The sequence below is a fragment of the Emydura macquarii genome, unplaced genomic scaffold (assembly GCF_026122565.2).
Source record: "Emydura macquarii macquarii isolate MOO-44397 ecotype Brisbane River unplaced genomic scaffold, CSIRO-AGI_Emac_v2 contig_3122, whole genome shotgun sequence".
NCBI lineage: Eukaryota > Metazoa > Chordata > Testudines > Chelidae > Emydura > Emydura macquarii.
Window position 1 is genome coordinate 2,889,350 of NW_027133259.1, and position 21,252 is coordinate 2,910,601.

The window sequence follows — 21,252 nt, forward strand, 5'->3', positions numbered from 1 at the left end:
GTCTTTCAACCACTTGTGCACTGACTTTACAGTAATTTCATCTAGATCAGACTTCCCTAGTTCGCCTCTGAAAATGGCATGTGGGACTCGGTCAAAAGTCTTAGTAACAATCACATCTATTGTTTCCCTCCTTTCTCCATCTACAAGGCCAGTAACCCTATCAAAGAAGGAAATTAGGTTAGCTTGGCATGATTTGTTCTTGACAAATCTGCGCTGGCTATTCCTTACAATCCTATTATCATTGAAGTACTTGCCTATAGATTGTTTAATAATTTGTCCAGTATCTTTCTAGATATTGAAGTTAGGCTGAATGGTCTATAATTCCCTGGGTCCTTGTGGTTCCCCTTTTTAAATATAGGTGCTGTGATGCCCTTCTCCGGTGCTCTGGGAGCACAGCCTTTGTCGATGAGTTCTTGAAGATAATTGCTAACAGTTCCCTGATTGCTTCAGCTAATTCCTTAGGTAACCTAGGATAAATTTCACCAGGCCCTGCCAACTTGAATACGTCTAACTTATCCAAATATTCTTTAACCTGTTCTTCCCCTATTTTGACTTGTGTTCCTTCCCCATTGTTGTTAATATTAATAGAGTTGAGTATTTGGTCACACAACATTTTTACTGAAGACTGAAGCAAAATAGCATTAAATACCTCAACCTTCTTGATGTCATCAGTTATTAGCTTTCCTTCCCTGCTAAGCAAAGGACCTACACTTTCCTTCATCTTTCTCCTGCTCCTAATGTATTTAAAGAACCTCTTCTTATGGTCTTATATTTCTTGCGAAGTGTAACTCATTTTGTGCCTTAGCCTGTCTATATGCTTGTGTTATTTCTTTAGTATTCCTCCTTGGCAACTCATCCATGTTTCCACTGTTTGTAGAATTTTTTTAATTTTCAGGTCATGAAAGAGCTCCTGATGGAGCCATATTGCCCTCTTCCTATTCTTCCCATTTTTCCTTTGCATTGGGATAGTTTGCACATGAACCTTCCTGGAAAGGTGATTCCCAGAATGCTTGGTTTCAAGGGGCTGAGTCAAAGAAACAGGAGTTCTGGGTCATGGTGACTCTGTTAGGGTGCAAGACCGTTGACTTGTGAGTGGTGCAGGTGCAACAGCCACATAGCAAAACTGCGTCGTTCTGAACACCATTTTGCAAATAAGACCACTTTCTCATGCCGTAAGAGCTACTTCTGATACTAGGTATGAATTGAACTACAATCAAGCATTTTTTTTCCTTTGCAGTGTGGTTGCTTACATATTCAGATCTTGGTTTATGCTTCTAACATATAATTTTGAGGCCTCAAACTGAATTAAGGAAGCATATATGCATTTCTTTGAAGCATTGTTCCTGACAAGATATGCCCAGCTAGCATAAATGCAGCCAAGCCACATAAATCTTAGAACCATAATTAAAAATTGTGTTAAGATGATGTTTTAGCTGGAACTGTGCTTATATACACTGTTCCATCACTTGTTTTGATCCTCAGTGTGGATAGAGCCCTTAGAAAGAAGAGCAACTGTTAATTAATTTTCATGGGATCAGAGCAAGACTAAGATCCCATTTTCCAATGGGGAACAGGTGTAGCTATCCCTTCACTGGCATTCCATTCTACTAAAGAGTTATTACTACAGCTGTTCAGCTGAATTCAGCTATCACGGACGATGGTCATTGTATGTGGCTCTCACCTTCTAAAGAATTCCTCCGGAGAGAACCAAAGTGATGATTGCTAAACCACAGCATCATGCTGCTTTACGTTAAGGAAGACCAGCTGACATTTACCTTTACATGACCTTAGTGAGCTACAGCATGCACACTCAACCACAGTTGCCTAACCATGCTGACTTACAGGATTTCTCATTGTTACTTTAAAAGATAAAAAGATATACAGCAACGTTTTAAATCTGCACAGGATAACTCCGAAAAACAATACGACATTCGTTTTTAGAGCTGATGCTGTAGATATTTTCACAGAGACATAATATTCTGTGATCAGTTTGGTGTAATTTTTCAGTCCTAGCCATGGGCCAAGTTCTGCATTTGCTTCACTAGAGGTTAACTCTGGCACATACCAAATAGTGTTGGCTTGACCATACAGCCTTGTCATTGCAACAGGGTTGTGGGCACTGGAAGCATCTTTTGCTTGCAATTTACAACCATAAAGCTAGCTGGGGGGTGAAAAATCTGCTAGGCCAAAATCCTGCACCCAGATCCACGTGGGTAGACCCATATGCATGTGCATGGCTCCTCGAAGTTTGATGGAACTTTGTACAGTGGTCCTATAACCATGCAGAACTCCACTGAAGTCCCTGAGGCTCTGCATAGGCCTAAGTATCTGCCTGTGCTGATCCAGTTTCACCACCTCTGTGTAAGAACACTGCTATTCAAAATGCAGAGCACAGAAAGGCCACTTTAAAAAGAACTGCCAATTCGTCTTCCAGAATGTATATCAGTAGCCCCCTCCTGGGACATCCCAATCCCCAAGATTTGTGGATCTCCTCATTCCTCCCTCTTCAGGGGCTCAGTGACACACCATAGTGACACACCATAGGACCAATCAGCAGTGGGCTCTTTGCATGAGGTTCCTCCACCTACCTGCCGGGGACAAACTAACAACACCTATGACCTCTAGGATATTATAGATTATAATGACATGGAATCAGGGACCAACAGATAAGGATAAACATTTTTCTCCTGAAAGGATAGGAATACATCAAAAGAAGAGGAAAGGAACAGACAAAGGAATCAAGGATGTAAAATAAAAGTGGACCCAACCAATCACACAGCAAGAAACATGAACAGCCTACAAACTAAGTCAAATAGCTGCCATGCCCTAAGTCTCCCCTATAAGCTTTATGTGGGGAGCAGAGTTTGCCACAAAAGGCTAATGTCCCTTGCAGAGAAGCTAATAGTTCTCCCTTTCCACTGCAAATAGTTCATGGAGGTCACAAGCCTTTGCTGTCCCATCTCCAGGTATATTGGAGGCTTATCAGGCTCAGAAGACAGCTAATTCTCTCAGGTCAAGACACAAAATGGAGTCTCTGGTCCTCTGTGGCCAAGGGACACTGCTTGGGTAGATGTATGCATGTCAGCTCTGATTGAGCTAGTTTTCTAAAAACGTCACGTAGCCATGATTGCCTGGACAGTGGGATAGGCTAGATGCCTGAGTAAATACCTAGGGTCCTGGACAGGATTGTATATGGAGACGCTAATCCTTCCTGCCCATACCAGCTGCCTTGGCTAAGCTACTGCGTGTCCATCTAATTCAGGCTTTTAGCTCCAGTGTAGACATACCTTTAGATGAAGGCGGTTCACAGAGTTGTTGAAACATGGTAAAGAAATAAACACTGTGCATTATCTCAAGGTACCAACAGGATTGACTGCAGATGGAGAAATTGCTCTAAAATCTTGGTTACTGTACATTTTTGGAGTAAGGAAATCAGCTGATTTCAAGAACTGTAAATGTAGGTACTAACTGGCTATGGAACAGATACCTATTTCACAAAGAAACTACAATGAAAAAAATTAAAGTTTTGAATACTAGAAATAAGAATGGCAAGAGCTAGGATTTCATTCAGTGAACACAAAATCTGCATTATTGTGTAATTTTATATGGATCATCTTCTACATAACAACCAAGACAATGTACAGTAGTAATGTGTAATTTTCAAGAACTAAGTGTACAAGATAGGTCATTCACAAATGCATCCTGCAGCTCCTTAACAACAGCTCTGTATAGGTTTCCAAAAATGTACTCTATGTACTAGCTAAAGGAGTTACACTTAGTTTACTCCACCCTGGTTTTCCCAGTATAGCTGGCTATCTGAAAAATTGGATGAGTACACAGCATTGCAGCTCATCACATTTGACATGGCAATCTCAATACTTACTGTTCTTTTATAATACACAGTCCAAAACACTAGAGCTTAGTAACTGGCTCAAGTTAACCAAGTCTGACAATATTTAACGTCTAACAAAAAACCATAACCTCATTTCTATTTATGGAAGCCATTATAACTTTAATAGGCCAGAACCTCAGCTGAGGTAAGTCCGTGTAGCTCCACTGAGGTCAGCTATGTTGATTTACATGCACTGAGGACCTAGAGCTGATAAATCTAGAAAATTTCAGCCAACCACATAATATATTTTCTTTTTTAATATGCTGCCTCTGTTCCCTGACTGGTGGAAACACTGCACTCTGCTGTATTTTACCTGGGTCATGGGCAATTGTGGGTGCCGTGGCAGGCTCCTTGGCAGCTGCAAGTAATGAACGTAAGGCAGTGTAGCCAACCTTGCTTCGTGTTTTCTTGGTAAATGGACTGCTCCCTCACACTGTTTTTTCCAATATAGAAGTAGGCATTCTCCAAGCATTCTGCCCGCACGCATTGCCAACGTCACGCAAACCCACTCTCACCAATATTGGAGGTGACATTCAAAAGTCACCTTAAAGCAGCAACCTGGACAGAGCTGTGAGCTACTAATTCTATTAATGACGCACATTCTCTAACAGACACATCCTGTCTGCCCCTCATCCTCCTCCCCCCCGACCTCCACCGACACAGCATCTTCAGCCTTGAAGAGTGTCCTGATTACAGCACAATCAGAAGGAAGGTGAACAGGATGCTAGGCTCGCACAAAGTCCACCCCACTTGCAGATTATAAACCTGTTCAGCGAGGGCACACTGAACCTCAACATCCATTGTGTTGGAATAGGGCTGAAGTGGCATTGTCAATGGATGCATGACAACACAGATACAAGTTATTCTAACACACACACACACACACACACACACACACACGGCCACAAAGCATGCAGGTATTACTGCAGTTATTGAACACATCTCTTCTATTGCTCAATAGCCAAGCAGGGAGGATTTCTAATCCCAAGGGACCTACGTGACCATCCCCTCTGCATAGCCAGTTACTACCCACCCTGCGCACAAACAAGGGTTTGCTCCTACATGATTCCCGGATTTCAGAAGTCTGCTTTGTTTAGGAACTTTTTTTTTTAAAAGCTACAGGTCTGAAGTATTAAGTTGAATAGATGTATTAACAGCTAAGTGTAAAAATGATAAGTTAAAGGCTTTGGAATAAAGAATGTCTAGGAGCATATCCTGCAGCCCTGCTGAAATCAATGAGAGTTTTGCCACATAGTATATTATCAGGTTTTATTATTACATAGCATGACATCTTGATGATAAAACTAAGTCGGCAGTGATTATAGCTACCATGAGAAACCCTTGGGTTTTGTTTATTTAATGTGAGAATTGGGAAGCTTCATCGCATATAGGTATTAAGCTGAATTCTACTCTCTGGTCTACATTTGTAAAACCCATTGACTTTATTGTGTTACTGAGACTAGAATTTGTCCCATTAGTGGTAAAATGCATTCTTCTATTAAATGCAGGAAAGTGAAACTATTTGTATTGCACTGTCCATCTCGTATCAGACAAATATAAAGCTGTATTTAATTGCAGGTGACCTAATGTAAGGGATATTTCCCTGAGCTGGCATACAACATGAATTAGTGTTTACCCTAAATATTTTATTTAAAACAAGCAGAACTCAGAGTGGAAATATAGTTTTCAAGAAGAACAAAACAAAAGAAATGATGCAGCCCCTTCACAAATTTCAAGATACAGTAGTATAAGGTATGTATTTATATAATACATATACAAAATGAAAGTCATGCTGTTTCAAGAAGGGACACAGCAAGAGATAGATACATTACATGTGAACACTTACCTGCTTAGACTTCTGCTAAGAAGACAGAATAAACAATGCGTGTTAAGGATATCCAATATTTGATATGTTGGTCAAAACAGAAGCTCCATAATTAGGATTTGTACAAATGCAGAATACTTAAATTTGCACTCTGCATAAGGACATGCTACAGTTATCAGACAAGATACGTTAATGTGTTTTTGCTATAATTTGCTATAATCTTGTTTACCTAAAAATGAAATTAACACTGATAATGAAAACTCATGTTCTTGATACTGAAGATGAAAAACAGTACTCAGAATAATGATGTAGCATTGTTTTAACAGAAAACTTTAAAATTTTGCATTTCCATTCTCTACTTGTGTTGGGAATGTTCCTTGTACATTCCCATTATTACAGATATACTGTAGCTAAACATATCAGCAGAAGCTGATTCAACCTGACATGCATAAACCTAACATTCTTGAAGTGAAACGCCATGCAGCATTCTTTGTCCAGATATTCATCTCTCATTGACATTGAATGGCATAAATGGATCAATAACATCATTACTAGACATGTACAAATAATGGATTTTTCAGTTTGCTGACAATTCCAGAAAAAACACTTCAAGGGTCAAACAGAAAACAGAATTATAAAAAAATTTTGGCAAATCAAAATGGTGGGGAAAAAACTTGTATTCTGGTTGAACTAAACATTTCATTAAAAACAAAAAAACAAACAAACCCTAAACGTTCAGTTTGAATTTCATTCATTTTTAAAAATTTGATTAAAAAAATTAAAGGTCTTTTTAAACAAAGTCATTTTGTACTGAAAAATTGAAATGTTTTGTTTAAAAAGTGCCAAAACGAAGCATTTTAATTTAAAAATTATTACTTTTTCTTTTAAACTGAAACAATTCAGCAAAATGGACAACATTTCAGTGTCACCAAATCTGTACTGTTTGCCAAAACATTTTTTGGCCTAAACCTTTTGCCCAGCTTTCATATCTAACAATTTTACCCAGCTCTAAACATCATGCAGAATTTAAACTGTATTTCATATTTATATAGCATCCATTTCTGCAATTCCTCCCCAGAATTTCTACCAAGAAGAAATAATTTAAGTTTTAATATGATCTGGAAATGCAAGTATGATGTTTGAAAAGTATAATATACCAAATGACTTTACAACATCACAGTTCTTCATACATTAAACAGAAGATGTGAGGAAAATCATTGTTTCTTATACAAATGCAGCATAGGACCAAACAGTTAGGGCAATCAAATTCTATACCATATTTTATTGGTTAAAATGTCAATTCTGAGCCCAGTAAATTATAATTTCTTGTTCTGAAAAAAGGGCATACATCGTATTGGGGAATTATAAACATACTGATTTTACACAAATTAGCGAGCAAGGTTACTACAGACATATACTTACATAAATAATTATTTTGCAAATCTAACAGTGTTTTGGCTAAATATCAAATATGCTACAGTATGCCTGAATTTTAAAATTTCAGTTTGATGGAAACACAGAAGAGCCCCTTGATTAAATTCATATTTAGGTGCTTTAGGGTAGCTTCATTCTGATACACCAGAACCTCACAATAAGCACCAGTCATTGTACACATTCTGCTAAATACACGAATAACCAGCATGGTTGATTAAAATGGCATCTTATGTTAGTGCAAGTGTTGCATTTGCTAAACAACATTCCTTGTTGATTTTTTAAAATGTTAATGTGAATAAAACTTTTCTAAACCAAACCAGTGAAAAAATGCAACCAATTGAAAAACCTCTGGAATCTGTTCTTTGGCCATGTGGTTGCTCTTCTTGCGCTGTTTCACAGAATATCAGCTGCATGTTGGGAGTGTGTTTCTACAAAGACTTTTATAACTTTTTAGTTTCAAAACCCAAACCCATTGAATTTCAATCTGAAGGAAAATCTGCTGCAGGATGAAGGTCATTCACTTCCAGGGGGCAAGGTGGGCAGATTTTCACCAGATACCTCTGAAATTTAGGGAAATTACCTGAGCTGGGACAAAGGGAACCAGAAGTTCAAATCTGATCTCTTAATTGTTTAAGTTATCATGCAATTCACGATCCTTATTATTGATTAAATCCACAAACCTTTTGTTTGCTAATATGGACTAGCATCAGAAGGAGAGATTTACACAATCCAGTCCTAATTGGTTATTTGACTATGGAGCTCCAGCAGAGCTAGATTTCCAATTAGGCACAGTAGGCATGCACCTAGGGGAGCCTAAACAGTGGCAGATTACTGCATGGACCAACGAGGCCTGTGCCCAGGGGCCCTGGTCAATTTGGGGGCCCTTCATGAACGTTGAACTCTGGCCCCGACCCCTATGCCTCCTCTTCCCCTGAGGCCCAACTCCTGGCCAGGCCAGAAGCCGGAACCCAGGGGTGAGTGTATTCCCCCCTCCCAGAGCTGACGGAACTGGTCGCCCCAGCCCCTCTCCTCTTCCAGCCCCCACATGAAAAAAACAAAGATCAGCTGAAGGGGGCGGGGTGGGGGGCATGTGCCTAGGGCCATGTAAGGTGTAAATTTGGCCCTGAGCTCCATATGGCTATTTAAAAAACTGATTTAAATAACTAGTGCCTCTTAAATTTAGAACATCCACAGTTCAACTGTAAAGGCTTCATTAAATGTGTGTTAAATTCAAGAGTTAAGTGCTAGAGCTCGGAGTACACAAATAAGGAATGGAAAGCGGGTAATGGTAGCAAATAACAGCCATGTTACAGCCCTAACGCTCTTTAAAACAGTTTTTCTGTGATGAAGATGTCATTCATGATCCTTTATTGTACCAAACTTTTTGATTATTTTTGTTCCATCAGATTTATAACAGATACATTATGGATTTATTTAAATACCAATTCTTAGCTAACTAATGCTGTTTTTCACAAATATTTGTAAAAATTATAAAAACATTGAATCCTAACTTTTTAAAAACCTGTGTATAACATAAAAAGCTACATTTCCCCCCTTAAAACAATTAATTTCATTTCAAGGTCATCTTCTCCAGCTTCTGTCTCGGATGCTTATAGATTAAGTTCTACACCCCTAAAATTAGCCATTTGAAAGCAATATGCTCAACTCATGTTGAAGATTTGCAGGTGGTTGCTAAGAAAGGACTCCAACCTCATGAAGGAGCAAAATCTAAAATCCACTAAAATTATAGTGTCACACAAAGTGTTTTAGAAAGAGGCAAATCCCAGTTTTGCAATAAAAGTCCTTTAACAAATCTGTCTCATCCCTAAAAATATTTTCAACTGGAATTCTGTTTTTTCTGTAAATCGATGTGTTGTGTACATCTTATATACTATACATCTGATATGGAATGCAATGGAGCAACAGTACTGCAAATCTAATTAGTTCATTGTATTATTCATTCATCTGTACTTCACCATTCTTTAGACTTTTACTGTGCAGTACGTTACATTAGACTGACAAATATGTACAACATTGTGCTGGGAATAACATCAACATTGACGCAGAAGCATGCAATGGCAGCTGGAATACAATCTCACTGTATTGAACTCACAAAATAGTGGTTTTTTTGCCCTTCCCCCCCCCTTACTTGGAAGAAGACAATTCAAGTGCAAGAGCCACTTGCACATGGAGTACCAGAGTTTAACAAATTATAACTTTACTGCAAAAAATGTAAACATAACATAATTTTCCAGCCATCAACTTGTCATACTCTGAAAGCTCAATCATGGAATTTTCTCAAAAAGCCACTTCCATAATTTCCTTTCCAAATGTGAAGACAGGCTAGTTTTCTAATGACATTAAAAACTGCAATCTTTTTTTAATTTAAGTAACACATACACATATAAAATGCAAGATTTATTCTTCATGTATTTCTTGAATGAAAAACCAACACATCCTTATCCCTTAGAGGGACATACAAGTGAAAGCACTATACACGGCCAGAAGATATTTTGAGAATCCTGCTGCTCTATCTATACTAAACAAAGTGTTTAAAAATATATATTGGTTAGAATGCCTGGAGATTGCATGTCTTGCACCTTTGTGCCACACACAACTGCCATCACAGGCGTTTTTAATCACAAGTATTGGTTGCATCACTTAGGATGAGGTTTTTTGCTGAAGTCTGGCTAAATGAGTATAGGTTATATTAGTTTATTTTCAACTTAACACAAAGCCACCAGCATCACACCTTCACTGGTTCAGCCAGTCCCAGTTACAACTGCCAATGTGCTGCCCCATGTCTGAAAACTACCCCTGAAGTCGCTACACTTAACAAGAGACTTGAGCATTATAGGACAGATGCTTCAGAGCCCCTGAATGCATTGTACAGCATTTATATATGCACTCACTAAAGCAAAGGTAAGGAATATGACAAACCATTTGAGGAAACCAAAACCCTTGCAATGAATTCTCAGTGTAGACATACCCTTCAGGTCCTACCTAGTGATAGTCAGAACTAACTGCATTAATTATTCTACCCTCTAATTCTTGAAAGCATTGTTTCCCTATTTAGTAGAGCTACATAATTCCTGAACATAGCTGTTCAGTTTTGTGAACATAGTGGTTTAGTTTTCAACACTACATTTGGAGTAACATCCTACAAGTTCATTTCCCCTTGGAAGAAAACATTTCACTTGAACTATCTTTTCAACAACAGTTTCCTTACTTTCAAGCCATGTACGCACACAAGTATTTGAAGTATTTCATTATGATCTACAATGAACATTCAATGCACTCAGGGGATTTTGGCGATCAGACCCATTCAGAAGTCTACAGAGGCTGAAGCCCTCTTTGAGCATCAGCCTCAGGAATTGTTTTTATTGGATACAAAAAATGAGGTCACAAACCAAAAACACCAAGTCTCCTAACCATGGCCTGAAGAGTCATTCTCTCCTGACATGGTATACTAACTAACAGCTCTTAGCTTAAAGGTAACTGCAAGTGTGTTTAAAAAAGGTCAGACACTTCTATTCGATATATCGCGTTTCCCCCCCACCATTAACTGATGTTTATTTTATCCAGTAAAAGCCGTTATTCCACTTACTGTGCCACATCAGATACAGCAGGCAGTGGTGACTCCTCGGATATGAGGTCCATGTCATCGGTGAAGCTGTTGGCCTGTGAAATTTCATTGCTGTTCCCTTCTAAGCGCCTTCTCACTGGACAAATAATTTAAAAAGAGCACAGTACATTAGGGAGGCAGCATATACAAACTCTCTCCCCTCACCCATTAATTTCCAGAGGAGGTCATTTTTTAATAAGAGTCCTTATAAGAGACAACCACCTTTTTGATAATTATTACACTCATATATGCCATATGCATGATATGGTACATACACAGCAAGAACAAATACACAGAGACCCTCTTACAGTTAAGCATGATTTTTCCTGAGGACCACTTCCACTCTAAGTGGAAGTTCACTGTATGTAGAATTGCAATTTGGACACTCCAATGAAAGAAAACAATCAGGGACTTTGATTAATTCCTCAATAATTAGTATTCCACTATATCCAGTTCCCTATGAGCCAAGTACTGGATTCAAGAGGCTCCAAAGTCCCAGGCTTCATAGCCACTGAATATTAAGAACATCTTGAAAAGGAAATCATCCCCCAGTGGCAAATGTACACTGCTTACACAGCCACTCAACTCTGTTGGCCTTGGACGCTGTGAAGACTATGAGCATGCACAGTGCTTCCCCTAAGGTATGGGTGGGGAATGGTGACAGGTAGCCAGAAAAAGTGACAGCCAGCCAGAAAGGAACCTTAAATGTCCTTGATCCTCTATGCTCCCAGCTGACAGCTCAAAAAGGAAGCTTGTAACCAGGAAAGAGAACAAAGATATTGAGCCAAAGACAACATCTTTCCACCAGGAGTAGGAGGAGAGAAAGACTATCGACAAAAAATGTACATTGTAAGATGGGGATGTGGGAGAGAGAAAACAGTTCAGAATTCACCTCTCCTCTCCACTTCCTATAACCCCTTCTCATGGTCCCTTGCTCAGCCCCACATTAAATCAATTGCACCACAGCAGCAGGATACAGGTTGCTGAAAAGGATAGGGACTAATTTACATTGTGTAACTATCAATTTCTTGCTATACTTTTCATTTTAGCACTCAGTTGAGACTGTGGCTAAAAGATATGCCCCATGTTATACATCAACAGGGACCTTTTCAGTGGTGGGTGGCTAGTAGTATATAATTACATAGAGGATGTATAGCACCTAGGCTGCACAAGTTCAGTAATTGAGGTCACTGAGTCTTTTTTCCCCAACATAGGATTTATGAACATAAGTATTATGGTGAAAGACTAGATCTTGTTTGGTGACCCATATTTATATCTTCAGTGAGGAAGATGAAGAGGATTTGTAATGATTTGAAATGTATTCAGTGTTAATGAAGATTAAGAATTCTGGGCTAATCTTTCTGTTCCCACTGATGGGGGGAAAATACGTAACAAATATTGTGCCAGTTTCATGGGGTGGAAAGCACAACACTATGCTGCCCACTTGTGGGAGTTTGAGGCAGCCTGAAAGGAGAAGAGGACAGGGCTTGACAACTTCACAGATCCTGAAACTGTAAGATATTGTGGAACAAAATACACATACCCCATGGATCTCGGTACATCCCTAAAGAGACGAGGGCTTTTCAAGCACAGCAGTTGCCCTTATAGCATGAGTGGTTCAGTGGCGCACAGTCATGCTCGGGGAAGCAATGGCAGCATTTTTCTTCACTATCTAAGACTGGTGTAAGCTGCAAAGGGGAAGGAGTTGATGCAGTAATTAGCAGTGGCCAATGCAGCAATTTGCCATATGGGAAACGCATGTCTGTTATAGGGCATGATCTCGGAACACGTGTTCTCTATCACCTCCTACCTGATTACCCAATACAAGATATATTTCACTGCATTACCATCATGAGCAGAGCTTTCAGAAGCCACATTGCAAGTACATTGCAGAACCATTATTACCTCTTTTCATGTACTCAACCATATTTGGACAACCTGGAGGGAACTAAACACAAAGAAGGATTCCTACTTCTTGATCTTTCTAAATATCCAGCTCTCTGCTCCTTCTAGTTTTTTAATACATGCAGAGCCACTGGCTTCCTAGACATAATGTGTTAACAAATTGTACTGACTATGGATATGTATAGAACAGTTTTTTTCATTATTTCAGGCAATTTACCACAGGCCCTTTTGTGCAATCCTTACTCAAGTCAGACTCCTATTGACTTTAGTCCTCCAGGTGTATGGCTATAGAGGTACTACTTCTGTGAGTGGAGCTTTTTTGTGGACTCGTAGAATGTATTGTATTTTTTCATATTTCTTTTCATTCCAATCAAGAATAGTTAGAATCTTTCTATGAACTTTTCATAATCATCCATTTTCCTGCCCCATTCTTGTATTTACCATTTGAGTTTCACCTGCAACTGAGAATTGTTTGGAAGGAGAAAGGTTTGGATTCATAGTACTATTCATTTTGTTTAGGGTAAAATGAATTGATGATTTCATTGCTTTCTTTAAGGCCAAACCAATATTACGCATGTCATTTGAAGCAATAGGAAAAAAGAGAGTAAACAACTAAGTTTATTATGAAAAGAAATTCACTTTTTCTTTCAGTTACAGTAAATATTGGTTGATTCATCAGCTTCAATAATGAAAACTTGAGGTTCAATTTGGTCAATTATGAGTACATTATAACCTGATGTTGGTGAAATTAAAATATCAACAGCTGTTTTCATTAACTTTTTGGATAGTTCTACTGCACCTGTATTAGAGCAGGTCCCTATTTCTCCAAAATATCTTGGTGCATGAAAACGTCTTTCTCACTAATACAGCAAACACAAGAGAGATTGCGATAACTAAATTATTTTTAATTTCTGAACATCAAAATATCCACAAAAGTCCACTTAATTAAGGATGAAGGTTTCCACATGTTGCCTTGTGAATCCTTGTACTCTGTCTGGCCTGCAGATTATACTTTAGCCATCACGGTTATAAAAAGACATGGAATTTAGACAGTGTCATGTGATGCATGTTAACAACAGTTCAGATACCTACACCTACACTACATCCAGGCAACAGATTTTTTTTTAATTTAACATAGAATCTGTTAGTAGCCAGAGCTTTCGTAGTTATTTTCAAAGTTGGTTTTGCCGTCTTGACATGCTTTTGGCCTTACCTAATATAGTGCGCACATTGCTAAAGACATCTGTAAAAACTGGAAATTCATTCTAGTGATCTGACCAAGCAACATTTTATGCCACTATTGTTAAATGATGCATGCCTGATTATCTTGGTGATTAAAATCTTCTCTTTACATAGATTTGTATTCACTGTCATCAGAAGTATTTAATGCTATGCTGATTTGAAGCTGCTCTGTAATAATTTAGTAATACTGTATGTTTCCCAGGTTATTAGTATAGTCCCTCGTATGAATATATTGGTTTACCTCAGGAGGGGTCTGTCTGGAGAACAGGAAGGAAAGAGAAGAATGCGCGCCACAGTTACCTATCTGCAAACATTTTACTCTTAAGGGGGCAAAGCCAAAACTGTTAGCTTGGATGATTCTGTCTTTGCCTCTCCAGCCAACTGACAAAGAGTAAACTGGGAAAACAAGACTCAACTGCAGGAGTTCACTGGCGCTGTCTGGAGAAGCCAGGCCTACCTAGGTCACCATCATGCAGTACTCTAGATGGTAGTAATCTAGCTAAACTAAGAGTGGGAGAACTGCAAAATTCCTTGCTGAGAGATAGGTAAAAATATGAGGTCTGGCATCAGAGAGCGGGCACTCAAAAAGAGATCTCAAACAAAAAAGAGGTGCACCTAGTTCTGTAACTGCAAGAAATATATTGTAAACATTTACTAGCTAATACTTTGAAAAGCATTACCACCCCATGTTCATTTCAATCAAACACAGGGCCTATCTTTCACCTGCAATTCAAATAAATGGGAGTTGCAAGAGCTCAACACCTCTGAAAATCAGATGTGCCTCAGGAGGGGGCTAGTCATGAACAGTTTCTCTTTAAAACAATACAGTAGATGTTGCTTCATTTATTTCATGCAAAAAGCACTGAAGATATCTATGGACATATATAAGTTTACTTCAATCATTTTGATCTGAAGCAACAAAATCTGTCAAAGTGGCTAGTGATCCAAACAGGCTCTAGGGAAGTTTTCTTTTTCATATTTTAATGTTGATGCTTCTAGAAAACTTGGCACAAACGACCAAGAGCAGATCTAAATACAAGGGACTAACTTGGAAAACATTGCCATGAAGAAAAACTTGATTTGACCAAGAACTACCATCTGCATACCACCAAAGAAAAATAAGTGGCTGTTCAGAAGAAAGCAACGTGAAATATTAATTCGTCATTGTTTATGAAAGTAAGCGATTTAAAGTGAGCAGAAATGAGAAAGGCTGGTCCTCTTAGAAAATTAAGTTGTCAGAGTTTCAGGCTCATCTGATGGCACAGTTGGTTGGTCTATCTTCAAGCTAAACACTAATGCATTTCACACTGGAAATGGCAAATCTGTAGATATGCTAAGACATATGCTAAGGAGCAAAAATGAAGGCCTGGACAATGTAGTTCTAAAATGGCATAGCTGAACATTATGAATAAGAAAGAAAACTGGGAAATAATTTGACTTGGACCTGCATTTAATCACAGCTACTTTAAACTATGTTTTTAGGGGAAAGTAAAGATTTCTGGCACTGGAAATGAACTTCTCTGCTCTTCTAGCATCACTGCTGTGGCAGCTCCAAATGAGCTCCATAGAGTGTGATGTGCCATTTTTGCACTTGTGCTGACAAGCAAAGATTCCATTCCCTGATCCCAGTCCTATGAAAATGCAACTAATGGATGCCGCAATGTTTAAAATATCTTAAGGAATCACACAAATATTTAAGATTAGGTGTTTTCAGACCCCACAGAAGCAGCATCACCTGAGGCCACAGCTACTAGGTAAAGAGGGCGAGGTTTGGCCTTGATGTAAGGACCGGTTTATTCTCACAAAAAGCTATTAGAATTTGAAAATAGTCTATCAAAGGCATGAGTCATGGCATACGTGTATTCAAGGAAAGAACTGTTCTGTGAGCACCTCACAACATACTCTCGGGTATTCCTGCTAAAATGCCAAAGAAGGGATCACAGTTTAACCTGAGATTTAGGAGATGGCTGGAAATACAGGTAGTAACTGTAGCCAGAAATGCTTGCTTTCTTCTGTGTTTAATAAGAAACGTGCAACCTTTTCTTTTCAGTGCAGACATTTCTATGGTTATTCACGACGTTCTCAGTTCAAAATTAAACTAACTTCGCATGCTAATCTGTTAGGACCACTTGGAAACTGAAGCTAGTGCTGAATACTACTGCCTGCTTTATTAAATTGTGCTTCAATGCAGGGGAGCACACTGCTCTATAATCTACACTGCTTCTTAGAAGTTTTTCCTGATTGAGTTCAAAGAATTCACCTTCATGTATAAAACCGCAGGCATCTGGGGCATATCTATATCTCTCTCTGCCTGTATGCTAGATTTGCAGTCAGCAAAGACACAAGTTATAGCACCTTAGGTTAAAAGAAAGGCTCTTGACAAGGAAGTATAATACAGTAGCCTGCCCTCTGGCTTCTGAATCTCTTTAGGGTGCCACAACTTATATAATAATTTGGTGTATCACATCATCATGTGATATTTTACCATGAATTTCATTTCTGAGCAATAGCTCTTCACCCCTTAAAGACAAAGTGCAAATCTTTTCCAAGCACAATTTATTCCATTGGGGAAACCAGGACAATTTCTAAAGATGCTGGTAGGGCCTAGTGTTATATCAAAGATCAGCTCTTGCATCCACAGGAATCAGTGTAAATTTGATTCAAGCCTCTCACTGACAGAAACTAGAGCCTCCCACAGAAGTGCTGCACTGAGTGGGTCAGTGGGAAGAAGTACTATGAAGCTCATAGCATTTAGCAATTCTATTATATGGTTCCCTACTGCTCTCAGACAAACTGCACACTGTTCTATCAGAAGCATTCAATTCATGCAGTCAGTCAGTCAGTTCAGGTTAATGTTCTGTAAAGTATTAGCCAGTGCGAGGCAATTCAGTTTTTATCCTTGTAACCCTAACATTTAAAAGCAATTTTATGTTAAATCCCTTTACACTGTTGCCACTCTAAGTCCTAAGTGACCCCCTTTCCATTAAGTTAACTCACTAAAATATTAGCCCTCTAATCCTTTAAAGTTTTGGTTGTACAGAATGGGAAAACAGTGAAAAATTGAAACTTCATATCACCTGCATTAAAATTTTACATCATAAAAGGTGATTGTAATAGTTGAGAGCAGTTACCTTTTTGCCCAGAAATGCTCTTTTCAGAAATGATTAATTTGCAATATTGTAAGATGACTAATTTTTATTGTGTGGATTTCCAAAATTCACTTCAACGTAAGTGTTCAAAGCCTTAAAAAGTCACATAGAAAGGGATAAAAATATCAACAATGTCAACAAGCCATGAGCTTCTAAGCACCTAAATAGCTCATTATACTCACCCATGATAATGTTTTAATTTTAAAGAAATGTCAAACATTGAAATACCTTCAATATGTGATAGTGATGCTATCTAGGAATAGGATCCGAAGCTGTAAATCCAGCTACCAAATACAGATAGTTCAGAACAGCTACAACTCGAACCTGATTCTATTCTTTAACTTATTTTACTGTAATCAGTTTGATTCTTCAATAGTGGCCTTACAGGCACAAACTACTGTGGTTGTTTTGGTTTTGATTTGTTTTGGAGGGTTGTTTTGTTTTGGAGTTCCCTTCCAAGTGCTATCAAAAGTGTAAAGGAACCATAACAGAAGTAGTCGTTCAGTTAAGAATTCAAGGTATTTCTCTGAACATAACTTTAGGGAATGATGATTTGAAAATATCCAAACACCCGTGCACCGTGCAGACTACAAGAAATGTAAATGAATAGCCTGAACTGTGGGGCCTAACTACTGCTGCTATATTCCATGAAACAAACAAATAAAAACAAAAAAACCAAACAACCAAAGAAATCTGAGCTTTTTTCTATATATATCTTTTCGCATCACTGCTGATCACTAAACAATGAGTTTGTGTATTACATATGTTTGACAAACCTCTCTCAGGTCTCATGCTTTTTTCTTTATTTTTGTTTTTTATATTTATCAGTCAGTCACTCGTTGCTTAAGCATCCAAGTGCAATTACACCAATTAGTATAAATTAACCATACTTACACTGGAAATTTCTAGGCTGGAAAAAAAGACATACCCCAAATTTACAGCTATCACAATAAAAATTATGAATACAGAGACAGCATCTCCACTCAACAGCCAGAGTCATTCTTAAATACATAACCAATCCCCAAAAAACCCTCTCTCAGGAAAAGGTAAGCAGAGGGGAATTTTTTCCATAGATTTTAAGATCATGAGAAACCACTTTGATCATCTAGTCTATCCTCCTGTATGGCAAAGGCCACAGAAGTCTCAAAAATTGTTCCTATAACACACATTTAAAAAAACATCCAATCTTGATTTTAAAATTGTCCATGATGGAGACTCCACTGTGCCCCTTGGTAAATTGTTCCATATGGTTCCATGAACCTTGGTAACTGCACCATTCCCTCTCAGAGACAGCAGGGAAGGAAATTTCACAATCTTGGAAAGATTTTCCATTTTTTTCATGTAGTGATGTCCCAATCCAGTGTTTATGACATCAGACAGTTTGCTATACAAATCTGATGTCTCCCACACTGGATTGGGGCACCACTGAACAAATCAGGCAGGAAGAAGAGGTTAATGATAAAGAAGAGAATTTCTGCTTATCCACAAACAAGAGAAATAAGGAAAAAGAAAAGGAAGGATAGAAGGAAAAAGAAATTATCTGCCTATTAGGTTTAGGAAGAATTAAGTATTCTTTGGTATTATTAAATATTCTATTTAGATTTAGTTAACATATGAATCCAGCTCCAGCCAAAATATTCACAATGGCCAATATATGTCCAGTCCTGCTCACTGGCTGCTACTTTGTTCTATTTTCTGGGCCAGCTCCCAAGAAAATCAGATTCACCAAAAACCAGAGGCAAGTTGAAAGGTAATTTGAGCCACCCTCAGGTGGAATATTATACTTGTTAAAAGTCTGCTGTCATTTTGCAATGGCTGCTTAAGTTTTGTAAAAAATCATCTGTACCAAGTATACCTAGGATACGGACACCAAACAATTGGAATGAAGGTAGACACATGGAGAAACAAACAGTGGAAACAGCCACATAAATGGTAATGGGCTGCAAACCTGAAACAGCTTAATTACGCACACAACATTTATTGTCACATCAATAATCAGTCCTTCAAGACATATATGACGGTGTGTGTAGACACTGTGCCTTGTACCTGGTGATGGGGGACAGCTTGCAGCACAAATGGATAAAGATGACCAGGAAAGCTGTCGACCTGCATGCAAAAAACACAGGGCCAGAAAAGGCCAGACAGGAAGCAGAGAATAAGCTAAACCAATGCTCAGCGAAAGCAGTAAGAAGATTAACATTCAGAGAGTAGTAGTGAGGATAAGGGCTCTTTCTCTATTAGGAGTTAAGCTGAAAACCAGTATTTTATTACAGAGCACTATAAAAAGGGGACTGCGAAGACCAACAGTAAATTCCAATCCATCCCTTCAATGCTGCTTTTGTTTTCATGTCACTTTTACCTACTTGGTTTTTGCTTATTTTCCCCCTATGGGAAAAAGGCTTTATATTGCTGCTAGAAAAGTTATTGCACATAAAAAAATTATTCTGGAACAAAATAACCCGAGAAAGAAAAGTAAGATACCATTTTATAATGTGTGATTTATTTTTACCAGCAAACATACTTAGCAAGAACTGACCTGACACAAACAGCAGGTTTTTGAGCCAAAGCATGACTTCTTTTTGATACATACACAATTGTAATGGAAACAAAATGCAGTTTCTTTACATTTTTCCTAGAACTAGTTGTGGCTTTATATTTTAAAATATTAGCCTCTTTACTTTTTATTGGACTCAGTCAAGGTTAATACAATAGATTGTAACATTAGCTTATTGTGACAATTGTCCCATTTCATAAACCTTAATGTAAAGGTTCTAACTCCTTTTTCAGACTGTTCTCTCACATAAATTACACGTATTAAGATTGAGAACAAACTTTCATGCTTTATAACCTAATACATATGTTTAATAATAGGAGATAAAATAAATTTACCAATTTGTTTACAATGGAGAAGATTTTCAAAAGCATCTAAAACACACTTAGGAGCCTGAGGCCTGGACTACACTGCTGGCAAAATTTGGCGGCAGTCAACAGGAGTTACGCAAGCTACTCTGCATAGCTTGCGTAATTCCCATCGACTTCGTAACTTCCCTTTAGCACGCGGTCTCCACTGCGCTGCATTAACAGAAAATGTGTTTCCGTCGACGCAGTGCTACATTTTTTGGGGAGGTGGTTTTAGTAGACTTCTGGATTGATTGAGCATGTCTTCACTGCCACTCAAACGAACCAGAAAAATCGATCTGACGGCAGCAAATTTGTGTGTACATAGTCAGACTCATTTTCAAACATGAATTAGGCTCCTTAGTCCCACAGATTTTCAATGAGACTTAGCATTAGTCACCTAGGCAGTTTTGAACATTTTACCCAATATGCACATTTGGTTTATTATTATTATTATTTAGTGCTGCAGCAATCATCAGTTTAAAAGAATACATATCTGGGATCCTAGAAGAGCTTCTATACAGGAGACAACTATCAAGGCAGGTTGTGTGTAAGGGCCAAAAACCACCACCCACAGCACCCATTTAATTTGAGTGTCTATCTCAATGAAGGTAGTATAAATTATGGTAAGCAATACTAAAGCAAAAGCCCACATTTCTGACTAAACGTTAATGTCATACCCTGCCTACTGATATTTAACTCAAAAGTTTGTCTAAAAACTTTGTATACTATCGCACCTACTACTCCTTGGTAGCTGATATCTATAAAACATGGACTATAACATTTTCCATGTGTGCTACTGGACCCTGACAGCACATACATGATTAAATCCCTGTCATTGCCTACTGGTTCTTCTACAGCACTCAGCAGGTTACATAAAACTCTAGTACCCAGTAACCTGGCAATTTTAGAAAAGTATTCATTAACGAATGAAATGGGACAGTCCTGATGATCTCCTCAGATGAAATTCCCATTAAATTCTAGGAAAGTTTTGCCTGAGTAAGATCTGTAAAACTGGGCCCTAAAATACAACTCTTTCTTTAGCTCATCTGACTCACATGATCTCCATCTGCTGGAAGACAAAAATGAGGCAGCAGTTCTCAAATTAGGAATTCCATGCACTAAGTACTGATGTCACAAAGTTTTGCTTTATTTCCCATCTCCATCTTGTGCTAGGAGATCATAATAACCCACTGCTTGGACTAGTCTTTTGGACATCATCTTTGGGGATATGTAGCTGGACATAGATGCTAATTTATTTGAAATCAGGAATAAAATAAGC

General features: G+C 38.3%; 1 protein-coding gene across 1 annotated transcript in view; it reads right to left on the minus strand.

The window, feature by feature from the left end:
• The window catches only part of LOC137141939 (potassium voltage-gated channel subfamily KQT member 1-like), a 552,592-nt gene that overhangs the window by 461,574 nt on the left and 69,766 nt on the right, over nucleotides 1-21,252 (minus strand). Inside the window, exon 11 of the mRNA XM_067531059.1 lies at nucleotides 10,759-10,873. Within this exon, the coding sequence (XP_067387160.1) occupies nucleotides 10,759-10,873 (115 nt within the window). The remainder of the gene's footprint in view (nucleotides 1-10,758; nucleotides 10,874-21,252) is intronic.